This window comes from Neurospora tetraspora, assembly GCF_033439725.1.
Source record: "Neurospora tetraspora strain CBS 560.94 chromosome Unknown B0H65scaffold_4, whole genome shotgun sequence".
In the NCBI taxonomy this organism is placed as follows: domain Eukaryota; kingdom Fungi; phylum Ascomycota; class Sordariomycetes; order Sordariales; family Sordariaceae; genus Neurospora; species Neurospora tetraspora.
This window is the reverse complement of record NW_026944386.1, coordinates 1876243-1900311: the sequence shown is the minus strand read 5'-3', so window position 1 is coordinate 1900311 and position 24069 is coordinate 1876243. Positions and strand designations below refer to the sequence as shown.

General features: G+C 52.7%; 8 protein-coding genes across 8 annotated transcripts; 5 read left to right on the top strand and 3 right to left on the bottom strand.

The window, feature by feature from the left end:
* Positions 1-601: 601 nt before the first annotated feature.
* B0H65DRAFT_191265 (uncharacterized protein) lies at positions 602-3732 on the top strand. Its single transcript, XM_062821646.1, has one exon. It carries the CDS (start codon positions 721-723, stop codon positions 3631-3633), a length of 2913 nt encoding a protein of 970 aa, XP_062681599.1. The 5' UTR covers positions 602-720; the 3' UTR covers positions 3634-3732.
* Positions 3733-6577: 2845 nt separating this feature from the next.
* Positions 6578-8511, top strand: B0H65DRAFT_191257 (Glucanosyltransferase-domain-containing protein). The gene is made up of 3 exons (XM_062821645.1): positions 6578-7107; positions 7158-7369; positions 7425-8511. Exons 1-3 carry the CDS (start codon positions 6990-6992, stop codon positions 8385-8387), a joined length of 1293 nt encoding a protein of 430 aa, XP_062681598.1. The 5' UTR covers positions 6578-6989; the 3' UTR covers positions 8388-8511.
* A 1394-nt stretch (positions 8512-9905) lies between these two features.
* B0H65DRAFT_191219 (uncharacterized protein) lies at positions 9906-10312 on the top strand. The gene has a single exon (XM_062821644.1). The coding sequence runs from the start codon at positions 9996-9998 to the stop codon at positions 10269-10271; it is 276 nt and encodes a 91-aa protein (XP_062681597.1). The 5' UTR covers positions 9906-9995; the 3' UTR covers positions 10272-10312.
* Positions 10313-10353: 41 nt separating this feature from the next.
* B0H65DRAFT_425383 (uncharacterized protein) lies at positions 10354-13131 on the bottom strand (the record flags this gene model as incomplete). Its single annotated transcript, XM_062824572.1, has 1 exon — positions 10354-13131. The coding sequence occupies one exon, from the start codon at positions 13129-13131 to the stop codon at positions 10354-10356; it is 2778 nt and encodes a 925-aa protein (XP_062681596.1).
* Positions 13132-15944: 2813 nt separating this feature from the next.
* Positions 15945-19214, bottom strand: B0H65DRAFT_465155 (uncharacterized protein). Its single transcript, XM_062826796.1, has 3 exons — positions 18377-19214; positions 16525-18317; positions 15945-16441 (listed from the first exon to the last, which is right to left on the bottom strand). Exons 1-3 carry the CDS (start codon positions 18729-18731, stop codon positions 16418-16420), a joined length of 2172 nt encoding a protein of 723 aa, XP_062681595.1. The 5' UTR covers positions 18732-19214; the 3' UTR covers positions 15945-16417.
* A 52-nt stretch (positions 19215-19266) lies between these two features.
* B0H65DRAFT_465153 (uncharacterized protein) lies at positions 19267-19651 on the top strand. Its single transcript, XM_062826795.1, has one exon. It carries the CDS (start codon positions 19327-19329, stop codon positions 19630-19632), a length of 306 nt encoding a protein of 101 aa, XP_062681594.1. The 5' UTR covers positions 19267-19326; the 3' UTR covers positions 19633-19651.
* Positions 19652-19948: 297 nt separating this feature from the next.
* B0H65DRAFT_573610 (putative RUVB-like protein) lies at positions 19949-21784 on the top strand (the record flags this gene model as incomplete). The annotated part of the gene is made up of 3 exons (XM_062830551.1): positions 19949-20209; positions 20286-20512; positions 20575-21784. The coding sequence occupies exons 1-3, from the start codon at positions 20201-20203 to the stop codon at positions 21782-21784; spliced, it is 1446 nt and encodes a 481-aa protein (XP_062681593.1). The 5' UTR covers positions 19949-20200.
* Positions 21785-21991: 207 nt separating this feature from the next.
* On the bottom strand, positions 21992-23987 carry B0H65DRAFT_191192 (uncharacterized protein). Its single transcript, XM_062821643.1, has one exon. It carries the CDS (start codon positions 23682-23684, stop codon positions 22200-22202), a length of 1485 nt encoding a protein of 494 aa, XP_062681592.1. The 5' UTR covers positions 23685-23987; the 3' UTR covers positions 21992-22199.
* Between the last annotated feature and the right edge of the window lie 82 nt (positions 23988-24069).

Genomic DNA, 24069 nt, shown 5'->3' with positions numbered 1-24069 from the left:
ACTACTAGCTGACCAGAAGAAAGCACAAAGGATAGCTCTGGAACTGATTACTGATATCGACTGCTTGAGAACGACCGGCGGTTACCAGGACATCTCCTTTCTTTCCTCCGTTGTTCACAGGCATGTCCTGTCAAGGATGACTGAACATTCCATGTCTTGACGGCTCACTCACAAAGATGGCTTAGCACGCACCCCTAACAATGCCAGAATTTGTCACATTTTTATACTTCAGGGTGTTTCCGTCCGCTTGCCCGCCCTACCACCCCCTTGTTTCCGTTCCAAAGACAGTCCCTTTGTCACTTTTCTGAGCCCAATTCTGACCATTTAGCTGGATCTGGATCGGTGGTTTGGCTGCTACCTAGCTACTCATGCCATGATAAGAGATTCTTGGTGGTCGGGATTTGTCCAAGAAGCACCTGTTTCCCAGTCGAAACCTGTGGATGCATGTCAAGGGATGAAGGGTTGCATGGTGTGATGGACATCTTTCACTCAAAAAAGAACCAAGGTACACAAGTGTGTGTCTATGTCCTCCATTCCAACTCCTCTTCAACGATTCCAAATTCATCCAAGATTCTGCTTTCTTCGCCGCCTTCACAGCACATGCGTTGCTTTCCATATCTGCCAGAGCGGAGAAGCATGTGCACAAAATCAACCACGTACTAGGTTCAACTGATCGACCTTCGGCATCGCCTAAACAACGACATCGTTCAACACCAAACAATGTTTTACACCGAACGCACAATCGCCCGCACCGTCACTCTCGACTTTCTCGTCTCCCACCTCGCTCCGCAACACCATTCCCGCGCCAACGACTACTGGAAAAGCATCAAGCTCCGAGCCCGGCGCATCTTCCTCATCCTGCTCGACCTCGGCGTCCCATCACAAGTATTTAGCTTTCTTGACGAGGGCTGGGATGATTTGCAACTGCCAGTTTCCAGGGAACGGCTGGCCGAGGTGCCGTTGACGGGAGTGTTTGGAGCACGAGATGAGCATCTGGAAAAGAAATTTTATGAGAGGCAGTGGCGGTATTTACTAAGGGACATCAAGGAAGGAGATTGTGTGGAGTTTGGCGAGGAAGAAGTGGTTCCTGTCGAGGTGGCTTCAGGATCCGGCGGTCCAGATGGTCACGGGATTGGAATAAGAAAGGGCAGCATTCAGCATGTCCAACAAGTGGTTACGGGCCATGCTGCTGGATTTGGCCTCGGCCAAGGAGGAAGTGCCGGTGAAAAGCCGATGGCTGTGGAGGATAGGGTTATGCTTTCTGACCAGCCCCCTGGGATAGTGTTCACTCGACGACGCATACCACTTATCGGCTCGAAAGAACAACAGTCGGGTGGACAAGGAGGAACGGCGGGATACGCACCGATGATGACTAGGGAAGACTTCCTCCGTGAGATCGTGGCTATCAAGAGCCTCAACCTACAGAACGAGCACCTGGCCAGTTACTTCGCATCTTACACACATCGCGGAAACGGCTACATGCTTTTCACACCCGCTACGACGGAGCACACCTTCAAGTCGATCTTGACGAGCGGAAACCTTCCAGCCTTTGTCAAACATCTCGAAAAGGGACAACAAAGGCGGCTAGTAATGAACTGGATCCACTGTCTAGTCGACACCGTCTGCTGGCTGCACAGTAAGGGCTTAGCACATGGAGCCATAAAACCGAGCAACATTTTTCTAGCAGAACACAACAATCTCCCTGTTTTGGCGGACTTGCACACGAAAACTAGTCCTACTTTCGGGTCTAGACCCGTAACAGAAAAGGGACTCGCGCAGCACTTCGACAAGGAAGCATACCACTACGCGGCCCCCGAGCTAGCGCGATATTACCGACCTACAGCACCTTCCACGATCGCGAACATGTCACCAGAGAGTCGGAGAGGCACGGTAACTAGCCTTGCAGCTCGTCCTTCCACCTCTGCTTCCGTTTCACGCCCCGTATCACCATCATGGCCATTCCACCATCCCTCTCCGTGCCCGAACTACCATCTGCCATCCCCGTCCTCTCCCACGTCCTCGCAAACTCATCACCTCCAAGCCCTTCAGGCAGCAGACATCTTTGCCCTCTCCTGCATCCTACTCGACATTTTGTCTTTCCTGGTCTTCAAGAAGCATCATGGCACTCGCGCCTTTGCCGCCCACTGCGCGGCTAACCCCAAACATAAAACACCGGGGAGAGGGGGCGCGTTACCGGATTCGAGTTTCCATCGAAACTTGGACCAGGTTAAGAGCTGGATGGCGGAGTTAGTAAGGGAGGCCGAAGAGAAAGTTGCCGCCTCCAAAAGGAAGAAACATACGTTTGGTGGGATAGGTAGCCAGTTACATCTTAGTGGGCTAGGGCTGCACATGGGGCTGGGACATGGTCATGGAGCAAGCGGGAGTAGCAGCAGTGATGAAGGCAGTGAACACGGAGAAGGCGGGAAGAAGAATGTCCTGGAAGGTGTAGGCATGATGGTCAAAGTGATCGAAGGGATGTTGCACCCCGATCCAACCCAACGAAAGACTGCGCTGGAAGTGCAAGGGGGTACGTACCTGGCTTTGAGAGAGGGGTGTGGGATTGAGGAACCACATTGTGTGCATGAGTACGGTCCGTCGCCTTTGGGCCGGTTGACGACCAAAACTCCGTCTCCGACGAGAACTCCGAAGCAGACGACGCCGACACCGAGTATGTACGGCGGTAGAGTGAGGAGCAACAGCGCTGTTTCGACGACCTCAGCTTCAGCCTCAGCATCAGCTTCCAACCCCGTTCTCGGTCCAGGATCTCGTTCCTTCTCCATCTCTGGCTCTGCGTCCGCCTCCCGATGGTCGCATTCTACATCCTCTCGTTCCTCTACCTCTTCCTCCTCTTTTGGCTTCCCTCATGGCTTTTTCGGCAGTATACAAGGACATAGCCATGGCAACAGCCAGGACCAAGGATATGGCCAACCAAGACAAAGAAGAACAAGCAGCCGAGCCAGTGGACCCAAACAGTTACTTTCCGTGCCATCGTCCGTGTCCTCGGCCACGCTATCGTTGCCTACGAGGCCCAGGACCGCGACTCCCACTGCCAGTTCCGCTTCTACTATTACTAAGCACCACCAGCAGCAGCAACAGCCGCGCGCAAGTGTTTCCACTTCTAGAGGTATGCCTGGCCCAAGAAGTGAAAGCACCACCCGTGCTCAGAGCCAGAGCCGGAACCGGAGCCGGCGTGGTTCAAGGTCAAGAGGCGATCATCAAGAAGGACATGGACATGGACATGGGCATGGTAATTTAGGAGAAGCGGGACAGACGATTTGGAAGAGGATTCTTTATACCGGGAGCGGTAGTGGGAACCAGAGCGGTAATGGTCATGCAAGTGGGGGTGACAGTATTTCTAGCCACCCTCACATTCCTGAGGCAGCAGCAGCCGTCGTTCAGCAGAGCTCGACCTCGAAAATAACGGGGAGGTTGAAGAAGAAACCTGCCACGGCCACGGCCAAGGGCACGGAAAATCCTCGTGGCGTTGGTGGTGGTGTTGGTGCTAGTTCTAATTATGGCAGGGGCAGGTCTAGTTCCCAGACGAGCTTGACGAGCTTGACGAGGTCGTGGAGGGGGAGACATGGAAGTGGCGGGTCGGGGGCGACGCTGTTTGGGGTTTCTGCTGGGACTTGATACAGGGTAAGGTAAACGAGTCTAATGAGCAAGGGAAAAGTTGCTAATGTTAGCATTTCTGTAGTAACAGAATAATAAACGGAATGACCGAGTATCTGATATCTCCAACGTGCTCCCACGTTTCCTCACTGAGTGACTCTGATGTGTCCACTATCTGAAAACAACCTCATCGTCGGATTTGATAGTAGATCTTATCTCGGCCATTCAGCTCCAAAAGCTCTAGTGTACACTGCAGTATACGCAAGCCACAACAAGCCTCATCCCCCACGCTTTTCCACGTCCATCAACCACTTGGTCCGACTCGGCGTGCATGATCTTCCGCTGCTGCCAATCACATGGAGTATTCATCCTCTGTATTGTATGCACCGCGTATCTCCGTCCTGCACAACCAACAGGAACGATACTGGCGTGTATCTGCATGGATTCGTAGCCTGGTGTCCAGTCAGGTTGTGTGGAAAATAAATGCAATGCTCGCACGCCGAAGGACTACGGAAGTCCGTTGCATTTATTTCCCACACATCCTGCCAGTGCAAATTCCAAGAAAGGGATCAACATTCGCATGTCCGGTTGATCGAAGCCGAAGGAGGGTGTGAATGAAATGGTGTTTTTGGTGTTGGCGTTGCATTCTGCATCTTGTTTACCTAGTGTAGAGGTCGAAAGAACGTCATCGCCGCTCGGTTAAATACAATCCTGTAATGGATAGCGCCGCATTTGTACCGCCAATACTCATCCATAAGAGATTTACCAAAGGCGCTAGCTAGGAAAATGGGATAACCCTATTGGACCTCATATGCACTAAAGCCGCCTTGCATATGCAGCTTCTCTCACCAAAACTGCCAGGTTTGAGTACTTGCGGTACTTAGGGCGGCATGGCCAAGGAGAAGTTTGTTTCAGCGATGGAAAACTTGAAGACAGGAAGGCTGGAAAGATCCTTCTAGGCTTCGCTTCCAAGTGGGAAGCTTCCTTCCATTTGAAACCTTAGCTTCGCTTTGTTGCATTTCACCATCCTTGACTTCAAGCGAGAGTTGGAAGAAGCGAGCAATGTCAATGGATGGCCGTTTGAATTACATGCCCGGTGTCTGTAAGACCTCCCCGGCGCTAAGGTATGTAGTTGAGCAAACGAAGAGAGTAAAGAAATCAATGTCAGCAAAGCAAATGCCGTGTCTCCATCTGGGCCCAGCTCAAGACGAAACGAAATGTTGTTTCGTTCTGATATTTCGAATGCAGTGACCATTTCCTAGGTACTCTCAGTGAGCGGCAATTTTGCATCTTTTGCCATCCGCCATTCATTCATTCAGGCCCCCAGGAGTCCAGACCCAGACAGGGGTGAATCGAATGCCGTGTAACTTTTTTGTTGTGTGTCGACGGGTGTTTACATACATACATGCCACTACCGACATTCATATCGCTGGACGACGGACGTGCAGTGCAGTGCAATCACGGATAGGGACTGACTGGATGTGTCAAAATGAAGCTGCTTCTGCCACGACACACGGGCGGTTCCGGAAGAGGACGACGACGACGGGAAACTGTAATGACCGAGCAAACCGAGTTTCGAATCGAATCTGGTGACATGCGAAGTCGGTGAATCTGGCGGAGTTTCCATGTTGATGCTAGAAAAAGGAGATGGGATGGGATGGGAGTTGGCGGCTACCGGGTGAATTGAATGGTGTGAAAGAGAGTTCAGAAGTCAGAAGCCAAAATCGAAAAAGGAAAAGGCACGATGGAGACTTGGAGAGAGGATGGAAAGAAGGCCGGTGGTTGGTTGTTGCAGTCGTGGTGGGGCGGGGAGCTTGGAGCTCTTTCCCTGCAAATTCAGGGACGGACGAACCAGAGCACTGTCAAGAACGGTGTCACGGTGGGGATTCGTCGTGGGGTTCGAAACAGCAGGCAACTTTCTCTCTGCCTGCCCAGTGCGGTCAAGATCAACAATGCACCACATCCACCTTCAGGTTGTGCTTGTCCCTTTTGCAAAATTCGATCATCGCCGACTGTTGACTTGCTTGACTCGAAACCTTGGAATGATGCGTTCTGAGACCAGGACCCGTCTCGTGGGTTCTCATAGGTAGCGCTGAGTGAGATCAGGGTGGTGTTCGCCGTTTGTCTGTTGGCAGGAATTGTGTGCCCAGATGTCGCATCTTCATCAGATAGCACATGGTAGGTATTCGGGCGGCGCTGGTGCTGGCGTTGTCGTTATCAGACAAGACAGTTTCAAAGACTCGGTTGCTGTTTGTATCATCACACAAAAGTCCACCGCCACGGGGCGGCATCTTCCCTCTCCATTCGGTCTCTGCCAATTGGAGCACAATTGGAGGAACCAGGACTCGGGTCGGCCCACAGCTTCTAGCGCGGTGACATTGCATGGTGCCAGTGGGTTCCAGGTTTTGCAGGTTGTGCAGCCTGGTGCTGCTGCAGAGGTGCTGCAGAGGTCTCTCACGGAATCAAGGCGGCTCGTCGTTGCTTGTTGCGGATGTTGCTGCTTGCATCCTGCGCCAATGACAGTGGCAATACCCATGCTTTTTTGTTTCTGATAGCGGCGAAGGCGGAAGCCAAGCGCAAAGATAACCAAGAAATGGGCGGCCGACTCTTTTGCCGTGTGGTCGGTCAATTGGGCCGTCCGCTATCAAACTAGTTGTAGCGACGAGTGGGATAAGGATTGGACGGGATTGGTCAAGGGCCTGGCATCTCAGATCTCTTGTTCGCGTGGTGATCGCTTCAAGTAAACGGGATTTTAGTACGTACATAGGGGGTGGGTCCCCCGTCCAGCCTTCCCTGTTAACCTTGTTCTCCTTTCCCTGCTTCTTGGTCTTGACCTTCTCACTTCCATCCTGGACCTTGTCGCATCGCGTTCCCCATATTTTCTTTCTCCGTATCTTTAAAACTCACGACCGCTCGCTCGTTTTCCTTCGCTTGGTCTTCTTTTACAGATCGGTCGTTTATCAGCACAGTCGCCGTGTCAGTCCGTTACTCGGTCGTGCGTTACAGTAATACGGAGACGCGCATTTGGATTTGGGAGATTGGATCTTGGAACGAGGACGATCCAGCATTCGTTATCGGTCGACTTATCCGTCACACATTCGCTGTCGCAAATTTCCAATTCAGTTTGGCAAGTGCGAGTCGAGCAACAAGAGCTTCCTTGGACACACAAGAGACGGGACGAACCTTCCTCAGGAACACACCTCATTTCACCTCCCGCCAAGTACGAAACCACCAAATTTCCGGAAGCGTTTGCGGCTCTTGTCGTTTGGACCCACCTCCTGACTCTCGCATTCTTTTACCTCTTCCCCTTCCCCGACCATCTATAAGTTGTCAGTCGATATCTTTTGGACGGCTACTTTTTCCGTGTCATATCCATTATGAAGCCATCATTCCTATCCGCCGTGGTCGGCGCCGGCCTCACGCATGCCCTCCCCACCATTGAAGCTGTGGGAAACAAGTTCTTCACCAGCAAAGGCGACCAGTTCTTCCTCAAGGGTAATATTTATTGTTCCCATACTTGTGAACCCCAGCTAACAATGGCCTAGGAGTTGCCTACCAACTAACCCCTGCCGATCCCTTAATCGACACCGAGCAGTGCAAGCGCGATGCTGCCCTCATGGAGAAGCTTGGCGCAAACTCGATCCGTATCTACCATGTTGATCCCTCGGCAAACCACGACGGCTGCATGGAGGTGTTCGACAAGGCCGGCATCTACCCCTTGATCGATTTGGATACCTTTGACACCTACATCTTGCCCGTACGTCTCTGTCTGATTCTCGAAAAGAAGCCCGTGATGCTAATAACACCTACAGAACGATCCTTGGTGGAACCAGACCCAGCATGATAGGTACGCTGAGGTCATGGATGCCTTTATCAAGTATGACAACGTTCTGGGCTTCTTCATTGGCAACGAGATCATCATCCAGGCCGACCAGTCTCAGGCGGCTCCCTACATCAAGGCTGCTACTCGTGACATGAAGGCATACCGCGACAAGAAGAACTATCGCAAGGTCCCCATCGGTTACTCGGCCGCCGACATTGCAGAACTTCGCCCCATGCTGCAGGACTATCTTACCTGCGGCGGCAACTCCTCCGAGAACGTCGACTTCTTCGCCCTCAACTCGTACGAATGGTGCGACCCCACCAAGTATGCCGAGTCCGGATATGCCAACTTGCAGAGCATGGCCAAGGACTTCCCCGTTCCCATCTTCTTCTCGGAGACCGGCTGCAACGTGCCAGGGCCCCGTCTTTTCGGCGATCAAAACGCCATCTTTGGTCCCGAGATGGTCAACGACTGGAGCGGTGCGCTCATCTACGAGTGGATCGAGGAGGAGAACCACTACGGCTTGATCTCGTACGGTCCCAAGCTGGAGCCGACCGCCACTGGCCCCAACATCGAGGGCGGCTTCACGCGTGCCGGCACTCCCACTCCCGTCCTTCCCGACTTTACCAACCTCCAGAGCCAGTGGGCTACCATCACCCCCACCGGCATCAAGAGGTCCGACTATGATCCCAAGCACGTCTCTACCAGAGCCTGCCCCACGTCCGGCGTGCAGGGCTGGTTGATCAACGGCAACGTTGCGCTGCCCACTCTCGGCGAGACCTTGACCACCTATGCGCCCAAGCCTACCGTCACCGAGGAGGCCCAGGTTTCCCAGCCTGCTGGAAGTGCCTCGCCTACCTCGACCAAGAACCCTGCTCCCATGAACAAGGAGCTGACGGGTATGAGCGCTGGTCTGGTCGGAGTCATGCTCTTCTTCACCTTTTGGCTATGAGAGAATGATTACCTGGGCTGATGTTTGAACCGGAGAGCCGGGTTTGGCATCAACACCAAACTAATTGTTTTATCTTCGTCATGCATTTGGAATTGCATTTCCAGGATAGCAGGGCATCATTATCATGCATCGCCTAGCTTGAATGGGGTTCATCTTGACCTCGTTTTCCCACGGCGTCATCTCTCTTCTTTATTCTGAGGCCCGCCCCCGGTAGCACTCTTTACGCGCTAGGTGGCAGTCTCTCTGCCTTTTTTTTCCGGATATGGATAAGGCTGTGATTACGATTTGACTGGATGGAGGATGAAGATGTCTTCTTCTTTTGAGCCACGATGCCCGGAAACGAGGAATTTTCTTTTTCCCTTTCACTAGCTTGTCGTTTTTTTCTCGGCAAGCTACGTTTTAATGGCTCGATGTTTTTTGATGGAGATTTTTCTGTTTATGATACCATGAATAAGGAGGGCATACAATCATTTTATGAGGATATGGAAGAGAGAGAGAAAAAAAGACGATTTGTGATCCGAAAGGACATAATCACTAATGAACGCCTTCTTCTTCTTTTTCTTCGTTCTCTGCTTCCGACTCTGATACTCCGATGAAACGGAGAAAGGAAGAAGGAGGGAAGGAGGACGAAAGGAAAGTGATGGATGGCGGTTGAAACGAGTTCATTTCATCTTGTACATAATAGGGATTCATGGATGGGTCAACGAGTATCAAGGAGTAGGAAGGAGAGCATATGATACCTCAGCTGGGAGCTCTCTGTGGCTATAGATCTCCAACAAGTGGATTAAAATTGGAGAAAGAAGGTGTTAGGATAGGGAAAGAGAAAAAGTCCATGGTATTGATCGTGGATAGCATATAAAGATGGTTAAAAAAAACTTTGTTTGCACTTGTGTTTGAGCAGTACGTAGGGATGCCAGAAATAAATTTGATCGCCTTGACATGATGTGATTTTATGAATTTAGCTCAGGATTGTTTCCAACAACTCCAAGTAGCCAGAGGTTATACAGTCCAATACTGGTTTGTTTGTTAGCTCGAGACCTCTGGTCAACTTTCCCAGGCGTTTATATATCTAATTGATCCGTTTCGTTCCATAACCAAAGCGTGATCTTACCTTGCATATGCTATTGAAAATTTGATACGCCATATTGAATCTTGTTAATGCCTTTCCGATCCGTATCTAGCCATTCATTTTATCTTTGTCCGGTTTAGGACAATTCTGGATAAATCTCGTCCAATATACCAAGAGTACCAAGCTAACAAACAAACCAGTATTAGATTGTATGGTTAGGTACGTTCGTGTCCCTTCACTTTTGCCAACAATGTAGGTACATTACCTTGTCATCACTGCTCCTTACTAACTGTCATGTCATTCGACCGGCGATAAAATATTCGTGATGCTACTAATCATCCCATATTCCATGGTATCTCCATGTTTGTCTGGTTCCGTCCACACACTCTCTCTCTCTCTGCCTCTGGACGAGACAAGAACGAAAAGCACACACACAATGGGACCCAAAGTAGATAGAGCACATAAGTATTTGCTATAATAAACAATTTCCTCTCCCGAGAGACTTTTCCACCTCCTCTTCGCTGTACGTACACACATACATGCCTTCTTTCCTTATGGTTGTACTACTATGTTATTGTACCATGGACTGTTGGACCTGTACTGTACTGTACTTTTCGCTTCTTGCTTCTCGCTTCTCGCTTCTGCTTTCTCAGCTGCTGCTCTTGGATAAACTTGGAATCAACCAGTTTCTGTCTCATAATACATATTCATCCAACGAAGGCTCTCATGCATTCCTTTCCCATATCCGTCCATGCCCGTCCATGCCGCTCCTCCTCCTCCTCACCAACCCTCTTCTTCCTCTTTTACCTCTTTAACCTCTTCCTCTGACTCTTCTTTAACTTCTTCCTCATATTCACTCCCCCACCCTACTACGGGCTTCCACACCAATTCCAGGCTCTACCTGTACCCATTCGTCCTCGGCGGCAAGCCATGGTGATGAGGCGGTGGCGGCGGTAGCGGTAGTCTCAAATCCACCGAGCGCATCGGCGGAGGATCGCGACCACCAATACCAATATCCCTATCCCTTGTCCTGGACCTCTCTCTGTCTCGGTCTCGGCCCCTGGTGGAGGATCTACCGTCGTTGTTGTACAGCCTATCGCGGTCGCGGTCGCGCATGTCCTTGACTGGATGTCCTCCTCCACCTCGGATGGTGTCTCTGGGATCGCGCTCCCCCCTTGGCGGTGGTCGGTCCCGTTCTCCGCCTCGTTCGCCTCCTCGCTCGCGGTCGCGGACTCGGTCCCTGCTCATGTCCCTCACCCTAGCGTCCCTGTCTCGCTCCTTCTCGCGATCACGCTGCTGCTCTCGGTGGTGTGGCGGTTCCCTATCCCGATCTCGGTCTCTATCCCGGTCCCGGTCCCGTTCGCGCTCACGCTCACGCTCCCTATCACGCTGCGGCTGGTGATCCTTCTCCTTTTCCTTCTCCTGCTCCTTCTCCTTCTTCGCCTCAGCCGCCATCTCAGACTTCATGATCGTAGGCGTCCACTTAACCTCCTCAATCTCCGCCCACCTCTCCATGACGCCCATCGCGCTCAGCACCGCCTCCTCGATCTTTGTCCACGGCCCAACCGTCATCTTGACCCGCTTGTCGTCCACGAAATCGGACAGTCCGTAGAGCTCATGCCACACCTCGGGTCTCAGACGCTCCATCTTTTGCCACCTCGCAAGCAGGGCCGGGGCCGTCGCCTGGTCGGCCTGGCTGAAGGTTGCGGTGATGTGCTCGAGCATGACGGCGAACAGCTGTGTCGTGAGGATCCGGAACGGTCGGACGCTGTAGACGCGCTTCTTCAGCTCGCTGAAGTGCGGGACCAGAGACTCCCACGTCGCGAAATCGGGCGGTCGGCGGTCCATCATCCGGGAGTGGTTGAAATTATAAAACGCGATCATGTAAGCGAGCACCATTTCGATGTGAAGAACCATGGCGCGCTTGTTCTCCAGAGTCACGGCGGCCGACGAAAGGGTCTTGAGCTTGGCTGGATCGCGAAGCTGTGCGTCGACTGCGTCACGCTGGTGCTTCAGTTTGCCACCGTATGCGCGATACTCGATGTCTCGCTCGCGGAACGGCGCGGCCTCGGCTGATGGGGGAGGGAGTGGTGGTACAGACGAGCGCTCGCCCATGCCTGGAGTGATGTGTCTCGTCGGGGGCGGCCCTGGTGTTGCGTTCTGAGATTGAGTTGACGGGACACGGGACATGGCAGGTGCGCTGGGTTTGAGTGGTGTTGTCATGCCTGTTGGTCTGGCAATAACTGTGTCGCCGATTGATGACTTGGGTCGCTTTGCCGCGACAGATTCTGAGGGTGTATCGTCCGGGGCCCGTGGTCGTTTTCTAGCAGGCGGAGGGGTAGCCTCTGCTCTTGCAGCCGTGCGCTCCTTCCTCATTGCATCCTTAACAGCTTTAGACGGCAGGCTAAGGAGATCCTTTGCCCTCTTGGCATTCGCTTTCTTAAGCTTCAACGTGACAAGCAAGGAAGGTTCTTGTTCCTCCTCTTCTTCGTCTTCCTCCTCGATAGGCTCAGCCTTCACCTTGGTCTTCCTCGCAATGCTAGGTGAATCTGGTAGCTGGGTCTTGATGTCCCTAAGCTCAGTCTTGGACGGTGTGATTTTGAACTTGCGTGCCAGCTCCTCCTCAACAATCGCAGGCAGGGTAGGAGACAAGAGCGCCGGGATTTCAAACTTCTTCTTCGAACTGTCAATCTTCAGAGGCTTCGGTGGGGCCTTTTCTGCCGGCTTCTTTGATTTGGGCTTATCCGACTCGCCTGCGAGTAGGGAAGGGTGTAAAGGCGACAGTAATGCAGGCACAGGTGCTTTTGACGCTGTATCTCGCTTCCTCCGCGGTGAGACTGGGGTACTCTCCTTATATGGCTTCGACCCGTTCACTAGGATCGTGGACTTGGGAGAAGCGCTGACATCACGCTCCCTGTCTGCGGCAGAGCGGGCCTGTCCATTGGTCGTCGGGTGCAGAGACTCCTTTCTGGTATCCTTGTCGGTTCTGTCGCCCAGGCGATTTCGTGGTGCCTCCGGTTTCGGGGGAAGGCGTGGTGTCTCGTGGTTAGTATCCGGCCTGGGACGCTTGGGTTGGTCGCGTTCGGTATCTGCAGCCCGTTTCCGACTATCGACCTCGACCTGAGACTGTGTGTGGGAGCTTCGCATGCTGTCTCCATTGACCGTGATACGGGGCTTTTCTGACTCTCCTCCCTCTGTCCTAGCAGGCTTCGTCTTTGCCTTGGCGTCGTCAGGCTTGACGTTCTCCTTTACCGGTGCACTTCGTTCCACTGTGCCATTGACTTTGGTGTCACCCTTGGCCTCAAGCTTGGCATCCCCCTTTGGTGTGGCAGAAGGGTCCTGTGGTGACTGTTTCCTCCGATTCTGGTAATCCTTGAACGAAAGTTTCTTCTTGGCTTCCCCGTTAGGGAGAGCCGGTTTTGGAGGCATAGCGCTGGGGGCGCTCGCGGGCTCCTCGCAAATGTCATACGAGGGCCGCGTGATGAGGATGCCTCGATCGCAATCTGAGAGGAAGGTGGTGTACTGTAATCGGTGACTCTTTCCGGTGTACCAGAACCCAGCAGGCTCGGGGTACTTGTCCGTTAGGGACAATGTAAGGTGGTGCGGACGTTGTGGTAATATACGCTGAGCCAATTTGTCTGCATTCTTTTCCGCTCCTTCCATCGTTCTTTTCATCGTTGGCACATTGGACTCCGTGGAAGGGCAAGTCGGGGTATGTCGTGTTACTCGTCTCTTTGTGTAGGGTTCGAAGATTAGGCGTGGCAATCAATATTGCGTGTTGGGTTTCGTAGCTGACGTTCGTTGTCGCGGTAAAGGAGTTGTAGACTGAGCCAAAGTAGAGTAAAGCGTAGGCAAGGTTCGGTCTTCAACCACAGAGGGTTTCTATTGTGCGGTATGCGTGGGGTGGTATGAATAGCTATTCAATGCAAACATGCGACGAAGATGGGATGGAAGGCGGGTCGTCGACCTTTTCAATAGCCGGATTTCTGGTTCTCAATAGGTCTGGCAATTCGCACGATTAGCATGCGTCATTCCTCATGCAAAAGACATGGAGATATGGCTAACGCGACAAGTGGCATCGCAGCTTTGCGAGGTCCCTTGGGGTCCTGATCCCAACTTTTGGGTTTGCGGGGCAATTGGAACACACAAAAACAAAGCAGACGCAAGACGCAGCAAACGACCACAATTCGTCACCAGAGACAGAAGTCAGGGAAATGGCATACCTAACCAGTAATCATGTGCTCTGTGAGAGACGCGTAGCAACAGCCAAGATATCAAGCGGCGGTTCAGTCGCTATCGCCGTGTTGTCGTGTGTGGATCGCCAACACCAGCCTGTTTCCTCCTCATTTGCCCGCCCGTCAAAGGGGACGTGATTTGTCTCTATCCTAGCCTCCTATCGACAACCTTGATTTGGGATAGCAGACAAGGGCGCATGTCTCGGTCGGGCAACCGTAAATGATGGCAGCGCATGCGACGACAATCGGTGAGCGTGCCCGAGCAGGTTCAAAGGGGGCGGGCGGGGGGCGTGCCCGAAGGTGCTCGAGATAGAACGCGTTTTCGATAGCGGATGGTTATGGGAGTGCGCGCACAGCGGTGGTGTATCCGACAGCAATGATGTACGTAGAGGTACTGTAGGCGGTTTAGCTGGCAGCCAAGCTATGTAGGTATCGCGAAAGAAGGCCGGAGTTCGGATGGTGTTGCGCAGGGAAGCCGAGGTGGGATTGCTGGGGGCGCGAGCAATGGAATGGAACCTGAATCGAAGTGGAGAGCAGAAAGGTGGAAACGGGGACAAGTGGAAGGGCAGCAGGGTCAAGGCGTGACGGGTGAAGGGTGTGTGGTGTTAGGTAATGGTGGTCGGGCGTGCTAGCCGTGGCCGGTACTGCCTTCGTAAGGGCCCGTCACTTGAGGTGCTGTCGTCGGGTACGTACCTCTACTCTACCAGGATAGATTCCGGATGTCTTGCTTGTGTCCAGTGCCGTATGTCCCGTGGACGGCTATCACTTGAGGTTGAGTGCCGTGTGGTGGTTGCAGGTGTAGAGATGTGCCGTCGTGGAGGTCTTGTCGTCCTGGTGGTCTCTGGCTTCCACTTCCACCTCTTACCCTTGTTGGGTGCGGGTTGTTGGAGATTGGCAGGTGAGGAGTGCCCTGGGACTGATAGTGGGAAAGCGTGGGTGGTTAGCGGTCGGGTCGTATCCGGGCGGAGAGATTCTTGCGGAGAGCGGTAGAGCGGCCACTGTGCGGCATCGCGCTTGACGAGTGGACCACCGGACACCATAGCTACTAAGCGGCGGCTTTGTGTACAGAAAAGACAAAATGCAAGCTTCGTTGGAACTCACCGGTTTGTGTTTCGTCACTGAGACACAGGCCACAGAGCCAAGGAAAGGAAACGACAGGAGTGTTGTGCTTCCCGGTCCCTGAAAAAAGAAAAAGAGATCTGGAGATTTGAGAAAAGGTTCGACGTTGGAGAAGGGAGAAATATCTTGAACAATGTATCATTTACTACCTACAGCTACTCCGCTCCTGCTTCACAGGTTTGCTGCCCTAAGCATCGCTGGACAGAGAAGGAGCTTGCGTGTGGTCTTTGGAAATCCGCATGTTTAGTTTAGAGCACTACCACTTTTTCTCATTCAACTGGGTTTTATCCTTCCCTCTTACAGTCTAGCATATCTAGGAGTCACCTCAGAACTGGGGCGCCATCGTCGCCGACAGACTTAGCGGACCACTCAAAGCTTGAATGGCAAGCTGGCATGCAAGTGACTCGCAGCGGCTAGAGCGGATGACACAACAGCGCAAGCGTCCTAGACTAGAGTAGGCCTAGTTTCTGCGGGTAGATAAAACCCAGTTGAATGAGAATTAGCGGTAACACGGACAGGTAGCAGAAGTATGAAACTTGGTTTACGACGGGAACGTTTTTGGTTAGCGCAAGTGAACAGCTTCTACTTGGCTGCATGGACAGCTTCTGATTCCAGGGCACGTTTCAACGCACGCCCTGTGGGTGGTAGGTAATACGAACATGACTCTTGAACACAATATGTTTATGATTTTACTATTTTTCCACCTCTCTCTTGTTTTTCTCTCTCTTCTACCCAGTACTAGTCTCAAAGTCAAACACCTCAAGATCCATCCGCGATGATGACCATGTCGGGACCTGAGTACTTAGGTAGCGCCGCGCCGCCGCCAGCGCCATTCAGGCACGCCGCCGCACAGGGCTACAGCGGCGGACATGGAACAAGCTCCAAAAGCTCCACCAAGCCCTGTGACTGCAGGCTCAACCCGGCGCGGCACTTGGGGGGGAAGGTGTGAGACCCGGGAGATCCTCACCCCCAGCTCGAGAAGATCCGCGACAAGGGGGGGTCAACTGCACCGTTTGTCATGCCAAGACTTTGGAACCACAGCTTGAAGCTTGACTTTGGAAAAGATGTTCGGAGGACATGACACAAGCCATTTAACATGGAAGCTTGTTAGAAAGGGAGTGGAAAATCGGTCCAAGCATAAGATATATAATCCTCAGTAACTGAACGTATGTTTCTTGCCTCTTCGCAAGATGTCTAGACATCTCTGCATCAATGCCCAACATCTACCACCTCTTATATCAATACCAGAGATGGTTAGAGGTAACCTCTTGAGCCCTCTATAACTCTTGCTTACGTAACTTGCATTCCAGTGTCTCTTAACACTTGGCATCCTCGCCTGCTTACAAAGTTGCAGATACTTTAGGTATCATTGCACTTTGAGAGTGTTGTCGTGCCTGCGCCTTTTCTGTTTTCGTCTTCCAGCGGCTTGAAGCAGCCTTATAAGCCTGCCAGTTTGCCAAAGTGATCTTCCACCTAGCCACAAGTGGTATGGCAACCACGTATAAGGCTGCGTCTCTTGACTTATACAAGTCTACTTTTGGCTTTTAGTTATACTTCCTTTTCTGTACAAGCTTTCTTACAAACGAACAACGTTCATGCCCGTTCTGCTAGGATGTAGCATTAACAAGTGGCTGCTAAAAATTATTTCCGAGTTAGTCTTTCGCTATTGCCTCTAAATAAAACGACGTTGAGATTCGTATAATTGCAAACTTACACCGGTACTTGAAGCGGGACGCTCAATATGCGTACCGTCCTGATCAGTTCGGCGCCTTTTCATTCCTGGCTGAGCCTCAGGTTCGACACTGAGCCCTGCAGTCTTGACCTCCAAGATACTGACGCTAACTTTGAGCATATCAAGTTCCTTAAGAAGGGATTCTGCCCGTTGATTTGACTCCTCGAGATCTAGCTTCCACTTTTCCGTCTCCGGAATCAGCTGTTGGATCAAGATGTCCGCTACGTGCTTGGAAGTGATGTTGTTGAAGCGCTGGTTGAGGTTGTTGATCGCAAAGTCCAGCGCCGAAGCCTTGTGCTGTAACTCTTCAAGCGTTGCTTGCTGCTCCGCCTTGGCTTGTTTGAACTCGGCACGAAGAGGTTCGAGATTTGCCGTGCTGACTCCAGGCTGAGGAGTTGTCGTTCCAGGAGTCGGCCTCAGCTTAAGGTTGTTTACTTCATTTGTGAGCTTGGTTATTCTGGTACGCTCATCATCAACCAATTTCCCGAACGTGAGCGTGAACTTCGTCTGGAACTCCTCCAGTTTCCTGTTAGAGTCCCTTTGGGCCGCCGAAACTTGTGTCACTTTCGTCTCCAGATCCGCAACCTGTTTGACAAGTCCGGAAACATTCGTCTCTTTCATCCCCAGGTCTGCAACTTGCTTGGTAAGCCCCAAGACGTCCAGAGGTGTCTTAGTCTCCAGATCTGTAACGCGGTCTTTGAGCGCCGGGAATTGGAAGGACACAATCTCGGCTGCTTCATCGAGCGCTACGAAATCGACGTTCTCTAGTTTCTCCTCCTGTTTTGCCATCTTTTGCTCAAATTCCGCAACTTGAGTTCGGACCTGGTTGAGTTCTTGTTCTCTAGTTCCCAGATGGGTGCGTAGGTCGGCAAGCTCCTGTCGTAGAGACGCTACCTCGCTAGCAGAGTTTTGCTTTGTAACATCTTGTGCCGTGGCGCGTTGTTGCTCGAGTTGCTGTTCAAGTTGTTTCTCGTACTTCTTTTGTTGTTTGGCTAGCCGTGTCTTGAGTTCTTGCTCTTGAGCTTCCTTAAACTTTCTCAAGTCTGACTGCATCTTGCTGATCTGTTCTTCCAGTTTTGTGCTCTGTTTCGGGAACTCTTTGCTTTGCTTTGCAAACTTCTGTTCAAAATCTTGACGCTGCTTAGCTAGCTCTGTTTGAAGTTGCTTCGTGAAGTCTTCTTGTTGCTTCGCGATTCTGGTTTCATACTCTCGTTGCTGTTTGCCAAATTTATCATCGAGGTCCTTAAATCGAGATTCCATGTCTTGTTGGTCCAGAAGCCGTTTAGATTTGAGACCGTCGAATAGATCTTGCAGTGCGTCGATCTTGGTTTGTGCGGTGGACTTATGACTTGACAAAGCTTGCTCCAGTTCGGCGATCTTGTCGTCGTACTCCTTGGAGCTAGTAGACGCTGGAGGTAATAACGCAGCTGGCAAGTGACCAGACTTCATCAGCTGTAGTAAGCAGGAGAGGAAACCCTCTCTTGCCCTTTTGATACCATCTTCAGCAACGCGCACCATATTCTGGTATTCTGCACGTCGCTTGGCGTCGCGATCCAAGAACTTCTTTTGAAGTTCTGGTACTGAAGGGAAGTCTGCTAGCTTAGCCGTGCATTTGTTGTACTCGGCTTGCCGCCTTTCGAGGGCCTTTTCAGCCTGGGTGAGGTCATATTTGTGCGTAGTAAAACTGATAAGAGAGTCGCACAGTGCCTTGAGACATCTTCCTATCTCTACGTCTGAGGCATTCCTGTTGCCCGTAGGCGATGAGGCAGTGGCCGCTGCAATCGAAATCAGTATTCGTTTTTTCTTCTTTTAATTGAGGCTGTGGATAGCTTACGCGTGTTCAGTCCATGGTCAGGTCGAGCACGGTCACCGGCCGATGCGGCTTGTGTGTTTACTGTCAGGCCTCTTGCAGGTGCATCAGGCAAGCCACGGTCCCGTTCACGATCTCGGCTTCTTTCCTGCTGATCCCGATCCCGATCTCGGTCCCGGTGATGACTATCATGATAACTGTTTGGAGGCCTGTTCGGCAGAGAATTTGCATGACTGGAACTAGGCCTGTCGGAATACCGTTCATCTCTGTAAACATTACGGGGCTGGCTATCGCGACGCTGATGGGGGTCTGCCGATGGTCGGCGGTCGTTTAAAGTGGAAGGCCGCCTCGCGTACGGATCCGGCGGCCTGGAAGACATGGTGACACCAGGCGGATGGATGGGGTGTGCAGTGAGACGAGACGCTGCAATCAAGCGTGCGCTTAACAGACAATGTGTGGCGAAGGCGGTAAGGTACCGAAGACGGATCAAGACGGTAAAGTATTTGTGACAGTGCCAGCGGTACAGACTTCAGTCAATCTCGGAATTGAGCCTGAAATGTGTGTTGATGTTCGATATTGTCGGTTGAAGATTGTAGATGTATGATGTATGCGGGTAGGCGCGTAGGTAGAGTGAAAGTTTTGGAGGCCCCGCACCTCCAGACGGGAATGAGATCAGACTAGGGCTTGCCGCGCAAAGGTACAAATTTGATGTTCTTTTCCTTGTCTAAATGGACAGTCGAACTAATAGTTCTGAATGCATTCCGGAACGCCAGGTCTACAATCGTCGAAGATGTCTGAAGGAGAAGAAAACATGGAAGTGCCTGTCTGTAATTTTGGTGGGGAAATTTGGTTTAAATATTTTTGGGGAGACCACCATGAGCCCGAGGTTGCAGAGCTGCAACTTCTCTTGTAAAGGAAGGCGCTACGGACCCTTGTCATTCTGTCCATTCAATGGTTATGACTGGCCGAACGTCATGTTTATATCTTGCATTGCTCCAGTCCTTTCAGCTCTTTTACAATCATGCATCTACTGCATCGGGACAGGCAGGTTGAGGAGGATGACAGAATGCCTCACATCGTCTCCTTGGGTACCTCAAGAACCTCCTGCAGGTCGCTTCCGGTCCTTGCATGTTTGCCTGTTATTCCACTTTGCATCCAAGTCACGATCCCGTACCAACACTGCCGAGTTCTCAAGAACTTCTACTGTATCTGGCTTAGGACGTTGCCGGCCTCCACGAAATGGGCATGGTATGATGGTCCACCTTTTTACACAATCATGACCCGAACGTCCTGAGCATTCATGAAACCTCAAAGCTTCTGATGCTCCAGCTTGTTTCAATTTTGAAAGTTACTGAATAAAAGAGCCTTTGTTTTGCTCAACTCAGTCGGATTCCCGATGTGGGTTTATATCCGGGGTCTTGTGGGTCCGCAGGACCGTGGAGGTGCCGGCAAGCTCTTCCTCCGGCGCAAGTCCGGGGGCGGTCCCGTCCCGTCCTGCCCTTCTCTGCAGTGGTATCGCTGTTTGCGTCCTCAGCCACAGTGGCGTGTAAGTCGGCGTACGAAAGGGTCGTATTGGTACGTAACTTTGGTAACGAACCACTGGATGCCCGGCCTGCCGGTCTACAGTATGCAATTGGAGAACTCACTGCAAAGTTCCATCACAGCGCGACGCGCACTGCAGCTTTGAACTTCGTCGTCCTTCTCTTTTCAGCACATTCCATCATTCACTGCCAACCATCCCTGCATCCACCTGCGAACTGATCCATCTCCCACCTTAATACCCAAACCCAAGCGACCTTTCTTGGAGAACTCTGTAACAACTTAATATCTTGCAAATCAGTGGGCAACATGGCTGCTGTAAGCTCCCCACCTACCTCCCAACACCACAGTACCTTGATGGAACAATAGCTAACCTCTTGTGCCCATGACATAGCAGGTCGTCACCGTCGGAGAGAGTAAGGACCTCCGGGGTCTCAACCTCATTGCAGCGCACTCGCACATTCGCGGTTTGGGCGTCGATGCCGATACACTCGAGCCCAGAGTTGCCTCCCAAGGCCTTGTCGGCCAGGAGAAGGCGCGCAAGGCGGCTGCTGTTGTTCTCGAGATGATCAAGCAAGGGAAGATCGCCGGCCGTGCTGTGCTTATCGCCGGTCCTCCCAGGTTAGCCCGTTCTGTCAAAATGCGCATACCGTCGTATACTGACCTATCTATGCGAAAATCAGTACCGGAAAGACTGCCCTTGCCATGGGCATGGCCCAGTCCCTCGGCACCGACGTCCCTTTCACCACCCTTGCCGCTTCCGAAATCTACTCGCTAGAGATGTCCAAGACCGAGGCCCTCACCCAAGCATTCCGCAAGTCGATTGGTGTCAGGATCAAGGAGGAGAGCGAGATCATGGAGGGTGAGGTGGTGGAGATTCAGATCGACCGGAGCGTCACCGGTCACGCCAAGCAGGGCAAGCTTACGATCAAGACGACCGACATGGAAGCTATTTACGACATGGGCAGCAAGATGATCGATGCTATGACCAAGGAGCGCGTCATGGCCGGCGACATTATCTCGATAGACAAGTCATCTGGAAAGATTACCAAGCTGGGCCGATCATACGCGAGGTCGCGCGACTACGACGCCATGGGTGTCGACACCAAGTTCCTGCAGTGCCCCGATGGCGAGCTACAGAAGCGCAAGGAGGTCGTCCACACAGTAACGCTGCACGAGATCGACGTCATCAACTCGAGGACACAAGGCTTCCTCGCCCTCTTCTCGGGCGACACGGGCGAGATCCGCAGCGAGATCCGTGACCAGATCAACACCAAGGTGGCCGAGTGGAAGGAAGAAGGCAAGGCCGAGATTGTTCCCGGTGTCCTGTTCATCGACGAGGTGCACATGCTCGACATCGAGTGCTTCTCGTACATCAACCGGGCGCTCGAGTCCGACCTGGCCCCCATCGTCATCATGGCCAGCAACAGGGGCCACTCCAAGATCCGCGGCACCGACTACAAGAGCCCCCACGGTCTGCCGCTCGACTTCCTCGACCGCATCTCCATCATCAACACCCACTCGTACACGCCCGACGAGCTCAGGCAGATTCTGACCATCCGCGCCCAGGAGGAAGAGGTCGACCTGTCCCCCGACGCGCTCGCCCTGCTCACCAAGATCGGCGCCGAGGCCGGCCTCCGGTACGCGAGCAACCTCATCACGACGTCGCAGCTGATCTGCGCCAAGCGGAAGGCCAAGCAGGTCAGCGTCGAGGACGTCCAGCGCAGCTTCAAGCTGTTCTACGACCCTGCCAGGAGCGTCAAGTTCGTGCAGGAGTCGGAGAAGAGACTGATTGGTGCCGATGGCGTGGTCGATTTCCGTGTCAATGGTGCTACGGGGGAGCCGGCGGCTGCTACGGCTGGTGGTGGCGATTCCATGGATACCAGCAGCTAAAGAAGGAAGGAGATGAAATGAAATGGGACAAGCACAAGGATTAATGATCTTGGGGTATAATTCGTTTCGTGTAGGCGTTTAATTGGGATGGCTAAACAAAAAGGCGTCTTTGAATGAACAAAGTTTTCTTATGCTTTGTATGTGCCCAGTCGAGGTTTTTGTCAAAGTCATTATGGATGATGGGGTGGGTTTTGCAAATATCTGTTTGTATGATACGACGAACTATAAACGAAGTCGAAGCATGGCGTAGCAAGAGAGAACTTTATGGCATTGTGGGGGTGATATGACAACCAGCCGCCGGGAGAGCTCTGGGCTTGATGGTCAAGCTTTTGATTCTGTCATCATTTCGAATCGGGGGGTATACTATCACACACAATCGTACAAAACCTAACCATACACATCTACCATGTGATGATCATACGAACGTCGCAACCCTAGACCAGTCCCCCTCCCCTCCGCCGCCTACCGGCCTAAACTCAACCGCCTCCTTGAAGTACCCAGCATCCTGCCATGCCTTCATAGTAGGCCCGTCGAACGGTCCCTGACTCCCTCCACCGTCTCTCCCATCTGTCCACCTAAACTCCCACATCCTTGGTTGTCCGTCTGATGATGACGATGACTCTTCCTCCTTTTCCTCTTCTTTAGGCGTAGGCTCCACCCAAGTCTCGCCCGTCTCAGCTCTGTACTCTCTAACCAACCACTCCCTCTCCTTATCGTAAATATCCGGGTAATCCCTTCCCAGCAACTTATCCGCCGCTTCCGTGATGGCATCAATCGACTCCCTAATCTTTTTCTGCTTGGGATCTTCTTCCCCTTTCTTTTCATCAACATCCATCGCGTCAATCCCCTGTTTCCGCTCCTGCTTCTTCTGCTTCCACTTGGGCACCTTCTTCGGCCCCTTCGTCTTGTCCTTGCCCAACCTCGCCAACGCCTCCAGCGCCGTCTCCCCCTTTTCCAGCGTCAGGATCAAGTTTCCAAGTAGGTCACCAGTGGCAATCTTATCATCCTCCCTCTCCTGTGCCCGCCGCTCCGCCTCGCGCTTCTCGTGCGCCGCCGCCGCCTTTTTGATTTCTTTTTTCGACAGGCCCTCCAGCCACTTGTCGTGCACGGCATTGGCATCGGCCGCGCTGCGGATGTAGTTGCCCGCCTCGTCGAAGGCGCCCTCTTCCTGCTCGGCTTTCATGTTGAAGGCGTCGATTTTGGGCGCGTGTTTCTTGAGCCCGCCAAGGCCGACTTCTTCGTCTACGCCTTCCTCGGCGATGGCGGCTGCTATGGTTTCTTCGTCGTCGTCCGACTCGCCGGATTGGTTATCTTTGTCGATGGTGACCGTGTCGCCGGCTTTGGAAGAGAGATCCTGGCCTTCGATTTCCGAGTCGGCGAGGAAGTGGACGGATTTCTTGTCCTTTTTGCCTGCTGTGGTGGGTTTTGCTCCGTCGTCGTCGTCGTCTTCCAAGTCGCCGAACATGTCTACCTCATCATCCTCATCATTCGCTGCTGCCGCCCCGTTTGAAGGCTTGTTGTAATTATCCATCACCTCCGCCAGATCCACGTCCTCGGCATCTTTGCCCTTCTTGCGGCTCTTCCCCCGGGCTTCTGCCCGGTCTTCCAGGTTGTCATTGTCCGAGTCCGAGTCGTACCCGTCAATGTTGACGGCGCCGCGCTTGGTCGCCCGTGAGAGCCCGCCGATCACGTCGGCGGCGAGAACCTCCTCGTCGGCTTCGTCTAGGTCGTCGTCGTGCGCTGAGGGCGCGAGCGCGGAGGGGTTGCGGACGTCGAATTTGACTTTCTTGTGGGAGGGGCCGCCGGAGGTGTCGTCGTTAGAGCGCGATTCGCCGTGGTGGGCGCGGGCGTAGGCTTCGCTGGCGCGTTTGGGGCGCGCGGCGGAGAAGCGGGAGGACATTGTGAAGGTTGTCTTTAGTGTCGTGTTTGTGTTTGTGTGTTTGAGGTGTTGACGTCAGGATGTAAGCAGTTGTGTAGTCTTCATGGAATGGCCTATTCTGTCTCTATATCGCAGAGCTCGTGTGGATATGTCCCGAGATAGTGTTTGTGTTGCCTGAGCCGACAGCGAATGGTAACTCTACAAGTAGAGGATGGTGTTTGGAGAGAATCACGGATGGCAGAATTGGGAATCTGATGAACTCGATCACTAACATGGAGCTCTCCACCGACATCGAGGTCCAGAGCGTTCTGCAGTGGACAGGCAGCGCTCAAGGTACCTTTGACCTAAGCGTTTAAGAATGGGGAAGCTCGCGCCACAGCACGGTTTCACAGATCTGACGCCACGG

Coding starts and splice junctions, on each gene's coding strand:
- B0H65DRAFT_191265 (XM_062821646.1), top strand. CDS start 721: ATGTTTTACACCGAACGCACAATCGCCCGCACCGTCACTCTCGACTTT.
- B0H65DRAFT_191257 (XM_062821645.1), top strand. CDS start 6,990: ATGAAGCCATCATTCCTATCCGCCGTGGTCGGCGCCGGCCTCACGCAT. Junction 7,108..7,157: donor CGACCAGTTCTTCCTCAAGG/GTAATATTTATT, acceptor ACAATGGCCTAG/GAGTTGCCTACCAACTAACC. Junction 7,370..7,424: donor TTGACACCTACATCTTGCCC/GTACGTCTCTGT, acceptor TAACACCTACAG/AACGATCCTTGGTGGAACCA.
- B0H65DRAFT_191219 (XM_062821644.1), top strand. CDS start 9,996: ATGCCTTCTTTCCTTATGGTTGTACTACTATGTTATTGTACCATGGAC.
- B0H65DRAFT_465155 (XM_062826796.1), bottom strand. CDS start 18,731: ATGTCTTCCAGGCCGCCGGATCCGTACGCGAGGCGGCCTTCCACTTTA. Junction 18,318..18,376: donor TGACCATGGACTGAACACGC/GTAAGCTATCCA, acceptor TTTCGATTGCAG/CGGCCACTGCCTCATCGCCT. Junction 16,442..16,524: donor GTCCCGCTTCAAGTACCGGT/GTAAGTTTGCAA, acceptor AATTTTTAGCAG/CCACTTGTTAATGCTACATC.
- B0H65DRAFT_465153 (XM_062826795.1), top strand. CDS start 19,327: ATGTTTATATCTTGCATTGCTCCAGTCCTTTCAGCTCTTTTACAATCA.
- B0H65DRAFT_191192 (XM_062821643.1), bottom strand. CDS start 23,684: ATGTCCTCCCGCTTCTCCGCCGCGCGCCCCAAACGCGCCAGCGAAGCC.